The sequence below is a fragment of the Nansenia antarctica genome (genome assembly GCF_963989245.1).
Source record: "Nansenia antarctica genome assembly, chromosome: 19".
Classification (NCBI taxonomy): domain Eukaryota; kingdom Metazoa; phylum Chordata; class Actinopteri; order Argentiniformes; family Microstomatidae; genus Nansenia; species Nansenia antarctica.
Genome location: NC_137692.1, coordinates 19,604,270 through 19,611,769, shown reverse-complemented (window position 1 = coordinate 19,611,769; position 7,500 = coordinate 19,604,270). Strand labels below are relative to the sequence as shown.

The 7,500-nt window shown below is 43.2% G+C and overlaps 1 protein-coding gene across 1 annotated transcript in view; it reads right to left on the bottom strand.

Annotated features, from left to right (window-relative positions):
- Positions 1–7,500, bottom strand: part of sptbn1 (spectrin, beta, non-erythrocytic 1) — a 59,373-nt gene that overhangs the window by 33,468 nt on the left and 18,405 nt on the right. The window contains exons 2-4 of the mRNA XM_080549131.1: positions 7,245–7,396; positions 4,543–4,716; positions 2,870–2,961 (exon numbers count right to left, since the gene is read on the bottom strand). Of these exons, the coding sequence (XP_080405257.1) occupies positions 2,870–2,961; positions 4,543–4,716; positions 7,245–7,307 (329 nt within the window). The 5' untranslated portion in view covers positions 7,308–7,396. The remainder of the gene's footprint in view (positions 1–2,869; positions 2,962–4,542; positions 4,717–7,244; positions 7,397–7,500) is intronic.

The following is a 7,500-nucleotide window of genomic DNA, read 5'->3' as shown; positions in this document are numbered from 1 at the left end:
TGTCTCTGTGGTAGAGCCTATAGCTATACCCTCTCTGGATCTTCTACTGTAGCCTCATGTGATAATGGTGAGACATGAGGCATGAGAGGCGTTCAGAGATAGCTCTGGTCAACAGCTGTTGCGATGAACACACTGCTGACTGTGTTATGATGCAGATCATATGATAGTGATGTCATTGTGAGAATGTTGATCATATAAAGATGAAGGCACCGAGAAATATGCACATAACATCAAATATAAATTCAGAAGTAATCTCAATCATCCTTTGATTGATTGACTGAGAATGTTTATTATGTGAAGCGCATTGAGTTGCATCTTGTAAGAAATGCGCTATACAAATAAAATTTGATTTGACTTGATCCTAAAACAAAGTAGGAAAATTGTAAAAAAAAAATCGCCCTGCCCGCATTGAAAGGTTCAGTATCGCATGCTAAGCTTCTATTAAAAAAAAGAAAAACAGTGTCGATGCAATTGTTGACGTCATGCAGGTATAGATTACTTCAAATAATTGAAATGGCAGATTAGTTGTTGAGGTTTCGAGAATATAGCCTCCTGTTATGAGTGTAGGTGAAATTATTTTTCAGAGAGCTTCCCTTTATGAAATATAACATATTTTTGTCATTTTTGGGGGCTGTTTATCCAAGACGCTCAGCACACACTGTGTGTGTGTGTGTGTGTGTGTGTGTGTGTGTGTGTGTGTGTGTGTGTGTGTGTGCGCGCAAGTGTGCATGAGTATGTATGTGCGTATGCGTGAGTGTGTGTGTGCGCGCGCGCGCGCGTGTGTGTGTGTGTGCGTGTGCGTGTGCGTGAGTATGTATGTGTGTGTGCGCGAGTGTGTGTGCGCGTGTGTGTGTGTGTGCGCGTGTGTGTGTGTGTGTGCGCATGTGTGTGTGTGTGTGTGTGTGTGTGTGTGTTGATGTATTGCTGTTACCAGTATGTACCTTCTCATGTTTGTTTTTTCAGATCAACATTTGTGCCAATGCATCTCATCTCCCTCTCGGCACAGCATCCTGAAAATTGTGTTAACGTAAATATGACAGCATGTTCCTGTTTCAATGTTGTGGTAGTTCTGTGTGAGACTACTCTAACTCTCTCTACTCAGGGATAGACCAAATGTTTGATAAATGTTTGCTCCCTAGCCATGTGTCTGTTGTTTATGAGTTTTTTAAGAACTGTTTATTCGTTCTGTAAACTTCACTTGTTTGCTTTGCTTTCACTGCCACTTCTATGTCAGGTTGTTATTGTAAAAGAGAATGTGTTCTCAATGATTTAAATTAAGGTTAAATAAAATAAATAAATGGCAGCTCTCTCTCTGGCATTATATAGTGCCAAGAAAAAAGTATGTGGATTTCCACATGTTGTTATGTTGGAGGCTGAAATTGAAATCATTTAATTTGGAATGTGTTTAAACCGGACGTTGTACTCCACACATTCAATGTGAAATAAATTATTAAACGTGACTAACCAAAACATCCTGTGTGAATAAGTATGTGAACCATTGGCAATGGGCAAACCGACATTACAAATTACAAAGCACTCTTTACCCTTCCAAGTACCAAGTTACACAAGTTGGAGGTACTCCATCTGTTTAATGAACATTCATCTCTCTAAAAGGTTTTGTGTATCATTAAGAAGTGGACAGTGCATAGTCATACTAGATCAGGTGATTCCTCCAGTGAGCAGCCAGAGAAGAATGAAACATTATCGATGTTTATTTATGTTATTTTTAAAATGTTGACATTTTTTGAGTTAGTAATTAATAAAATACTACGGTTCCATCTCACAAACCATAATGGAATGTAAAAACTTTGACGCTCAATATCTCTGAACTACCCTAAACGGAGATAGAACCTTATAATTCTAAGCTCACGAAGAGCCACAGCCCTAACTCTAACCCCCAGATATTAAGACGGAGAAAACAATGGGTCGACACCATCCCAGTCACTCCTCAAAACTGGCCTACATGACCGAACAAAGGAACAATAGACCGTCTCCCCCAAAACCATCCTCACTGCAAAAATAATCTATATGATATGACTACCTGCCCACTACCTGATTACTTGAACACTACCTGACGACTACTTGACTTCCTGTACTGTATCATATCTGTATTATACTGCATAGTATATGATATCGCATTTCATCATATTGTAATACCTGATTTTGAGACATGACAGAGGCTAGATAAAAAACATTACTGAAAAGAAAAACGTTGCAGACAAACTCAAGACAGGAACGGGAAGTTTTTTCCCCCAGTAATGTTTATATGGCCCTTACCTCTGTCAATTGTTGGACTTGAATAATACGAAATTATTAAGCCATATTTAGCCATTGATTCTTGAAGAATGAAACGTATAAATGCCTCTTGAGCTTAGTTCAATTCCAACCACATCAGCAGCATATAAGGCAGCTTATTTTACTCAATTGTAAACAAACACTGTATAGCTTCAAAACATAATTTTAACTATCATTTTTACGTCATAAATTGGTCAGTCTTGCGTGCATAATTTCAAATAGAAACGAAACACACCGGCGGAGAGAACGCTTCAATCGTTTGAATCCCGGATTGCCCCTTTAAGTCGATTTTTCTTCCTGTACTGAAATGCTAACTCTGCTCAGGGCAAAAGGCCAAATGGGATAAACCAATTGAGAGTCACTCATATCATTCTGGCTTGTTTTCCAACGCTGCCACGACAACCACACGTGACACTCACCCTGCAGTCAACGCTGCCACGACAACCACACGTGACACTCACCAACGCTGCCACGACAACCACACGTGACACTCACCCTGCAGTCAACGCTGCCACGACAACCACACGTGACACTCACCAACGCTGCCACGACAACCACACGTGACACCACTCACCCTGCAGTCTTCATCTGACACCAGAGCAGCAGAGCGTCTTTGGCCGACTTCTTCTCCTTGTTGTCCTCCGTCTCGACGCTGATGTCCTGGATCTGTTACACAGAGACCCCGAAGACCAATGAATTAAATTAACCAACACAAAATGTGGGGGGGCTTTCTGTTACAGAGTATGAGCAAGAAACCGACCGAACCAGCACGAGGCTCCGCGAGACACAGCCATTTTACTGAAGCCCACAGTCGCAGACATGTAAATAAACATCCTGATTATTAAAGTCGCAATTAAAAAGATTAATTTGGAAAGAAATGGAAGAGAAGATATGTTACACAGACAGCTCTAACATACAGGCCCACAAAAGACACACAGAGACAAAAAAAAAGACACACAAAAAATAGACACACAGAGCCCCCCCCCCCCCCGCCACGCAGCTCTAACATACAGGCCCACAAAAGACACACAGAGCCCCCCCCCCCCCCCCACACACACACACACACACCTCTTACCTGCATTGAGGGACAAAGATATACAAACACCCCTGTTCCTTTCTCTAGACACACATTGACACTTGCACGAACGCCCTACTGCGCACTGTACATCCAAATGGCTCCCACTGATACAACAACAACAACACACACGCGTTTCCTACTTTTACTGGCCATCCCTCACCATCTAGATTTTACTCGATTCTTGCATCTGTGGATTTATTGTAAGTGGGCTAAAAAAAATCATTTTTAATCCACACAAGGGCTTATAATATTAAATCCCTTTTCCCGCCCCATCGCTCCAACTGTGCTCTGTCCACCCTCGGGTCAGTCCATGATCATCCCCTTGGTACTACGTCATAGACCCAGAGGTCTGCATCTATCTGGCCATGGTGCAAAGGATGGAAATAATATGGCCCTTCATGCAGTTGAATACTATTCTAAATCACTAAGCCAAATCGTAACCCTTACCGTTAATTTAACCTTACCCCTAATCCTCGATTAAGGACAAACAACTTGAATAATTGCTCAAAGACATCTGACAATATTGTCCTTTGTAAAATTGACATCTACTGAATATCCATATCTATAGGTAGATATGTGCATTTTCAGGTGAGTATCTATTTTTTAATAGCCATTCCCTGACTTAAGAAGCTCAACACACATTTCCCTAATTTGATTTGTGTTCTTTTATCTTTCCCATGTTTATGTATGAATACGGGAATATGGCCTCTGTGTCACCTCATATGTATACCCCAGTGAAACAGGAAGTCATGGATTACTGCTTGAAACTTTCTGATCAACTTATAAAAAGTAAAATATAAATGGAAAAAATGCTTCAGTTACATTGTGTTCATAAGAATTTCTAGGGGTGCCAATAATTGTGGCACACATAGTTTTGTTATAAATAATTATTTCTTGATTTTTTTCGTCTCAGGATACATTTACTTCAATTAAAGGTTGGATGTTTCTAGTTTTTTGTGACATTAAGCTAATTCACCAAAAGGTGATTTTTTCTAACCCTTTTCCACTTATCTTTACCATAATAATTGTGGAGGGAGGGCACTGTATACCCCGATGTCCATTGTAGCATAGCATAGCCATCTAGTAACTAACATCACAGATGACCCATGTCTGTAGCATGGTCATCTAATGACTAAGCATAGGCACATAGGAAGTGGTGGTCAGCTGACCTGGAAGCGGAGGATGATGGTCCAGATGAGGCCCAGGGTGAGGCGGTGGTTGCCGTCGACGATGTCGTGGGAGCCCATGTTCTCCAGATGGACGCGCTGCTCCTTCAGGAACTGGAGTGCCTTGTCAACGTTCTCCAGACAATGGATACGCATACGCCCCTTAGTGGGCTTGGGCTGGACACACACACACAGACACACAGACACACAGACACAGACACCACACACACCACACACACCACACACACACCACACACACACACACAGACACACAGACACACAGACACAGACACAACACACACACAACACACCACACACACACCACACACACACACACAGAAAAAAAAGGGAAACAGACATGTTAGCTATGTCATCGGGTAGAATCAGCAGTGTGATTTACACACCAGTGTAATTACCGTCTCTTTACATAACTGACATTCTAATGATAATCACAACTGTTTTCCTGTGAGTCATCTGACTGGGCAGGACTCCATCTGTTTTAACGACCTACTTAACTAACTACTGGCATACCTCAGGCATGCAGATGTATCATTTAACTTCTCAGTGGATCTGAGTCTCCGCTATTACACAATGTATAACGGCAAGATCCATATGCACAATATCCACATGTTCATGGAAGTGTGTGTGTGTGTTTGTGTGTGTGTGTCCAGCCCAAGCCCACTAAGGGGTGTGTGTGTGTGTGTGTGTGTGTGTGTGTGTGTGTGTGTGTGCGTGTGCGTGTGTGCGTGTGTGTGCGTGCGTGCGTGTGACCCAGAGAGGAATTGAGAGCTCCGATGCACTGGGTCCATCACATCACTGTGGGTCAGATCAAATTACCAGCTTTACCAGGGGTCACGACCCCGCCGACCTAGGAAGTACCCACGGCTTTATTGGGACAGCTGGAGAATCACACGGGATCCCATCACTCTCTGACTAACAACAATCACCAGAGAAACAGAAAGATCCATCTGGTGTGTGTAGTGTTCTGTGATGATGTGAACTTTAACACTCCATTCCTCTGTTTCCTGTAGCCGTTCAGAGAGGACGGCCAGCTGCCTGGTATTCTACGGCCATGCTCGGAATAGGATCCTAAAACACTAGGATACTAAACAGTTGCATATTGCATGAGTATGTCCTTAACACGCCATGTCCTGGATCGTTGTGGTTTGTGTGTGGTTCAGTTAATGCTAATGTTTGATTCCTGCTAGGACCATAACAGTGTATACTTAAAATGTATGCACTCACTGTACTTAAGTCGCGTTGGATAAAAGTGTTTGCTAAATACCATATATTATCTAAAGATCACATTTTCAGGGGATGCACAGTAGTAGTAATGACATCCTGGTCTTTCAATCATACTAGAAAAGACTGCCAATCATACTCGCCGATGTCGCCAACTAAATCAAATACAACTATACAGTATACTGTTGCTGCAAACAGTCTAGTTTCAGTTGGCGTCGTCTTCTAGAAGACTCCATTGTGTAGCCAGTCACTCCATATTGGCCAACCACCAACTGTTTCTTTCAACAGATCTCTTTGATAACTCTGTCCTTCTCCCTTCCCTCCACTCCATCACAGCAATGGCAGATTTTCAATCTGTTCCTTTTCCTGCTGCTGTTGTTATTGTTGTTTTCTTGTCCCCTCACTTCCTCCCAGCAGGAAAAACAGAAACTCAAATCTGAGTATTTTGAAGGGTTTATACAGTAGAAGGCATTCACTGTGCCTGAGTTGAAGCCCTGGTCATATCTTTCTCACAGCGCAGCCCCGAGAGCCTCCGTCAATGGAAGGCCCAGGGTTTGGCACAAACCACTGCAAGTCACAAGGCAGGGGGGGTGAAAGTAGGTGGGGGGTGAAAGTGGTACGGCCAGTATTCTGGTTTAATTGCAGTTTGATTCCAGAGCTGTCTGGACGAATCTATCGAGACACTGCCTTTTCAACTGGTGTGTGGGTGTGGGTGTGTGTGTATGTGTGTGTATGAGGGGTGTGAGAGTGCTAAAAACAGACATGGTTCATCAAAACCATTATGCTATGCTAAAGCTTTGCTAATCCTCTTTGTTAGCAGCGATCCTGCTACCAGTAATTGGGAAGAGGCACAACAGCTAATCTGGTTCAGTGTGTTCTGACATCTTTACACTTCATAGAACTGGGACTGGGTTACTTCAGGACAGAGATGCTCTCCGGAGGTACCCTAGCCTCTAGCATCCAACTGCACGTGGCGTGTGTGTGTGTGTGTGTGTGCGTGTGTGTGTGTGTGTGTGTGTGTGTGTGTCTATATAAAGATGCAGTACCTGATCATGTGAAAAGCATCTTCACTTTCCCAGAAGTAAGAAAGAGAAGTGAGAAGGTGTGTCTTGTTTTATAATGTTGACTCAATGAGATATGAAAGAGTTATACTGTATCTTATTACTATGTAATATGTAATATAGCTACACATCATCAGAGAGTAGTGAGAAATGGATGGTGTGAGATACCGGTACTCCAAAACACGGAACACATTGGAGCGAGAGCATTCGAAGAAACAACTTCGGCTGTGCCGTGTGTGTGCATGTGTGCACGTGTGTGTGTGTGTGTATGTAAGTGTGTAAGTGTGTGTATGTAAGTGTGTGTGTGTGTGTGTGTGTGTGTGTGTATGTAAGTGTGTGTGTGTGTGTATGTAAGTGTGTGTGTGTGTGTGTGCACGCGCATGCATGCATGCATGTACATACCAGTCTCTCTCCAGAGAGCACCTCCAGTAGTTTAATGAGCATGCGTCCATCCCTCAGGTCCATGTAGAGGTCAGTGATTCTGCAGGAGACTCGGGACAGATGGGAGTTGACCCACTTAACGAAGGTCTTCTTCTGCACGGCCTCGCGCTCATCTGGAGAGAGAGAGAGGACCAGGGAGAGAGCAGGGGTGAGGTTGAGGATCACAGAGACGGGGAGCGGGGTTCAATTGACCCCAAGCACAGGTGTCCACAGTCTC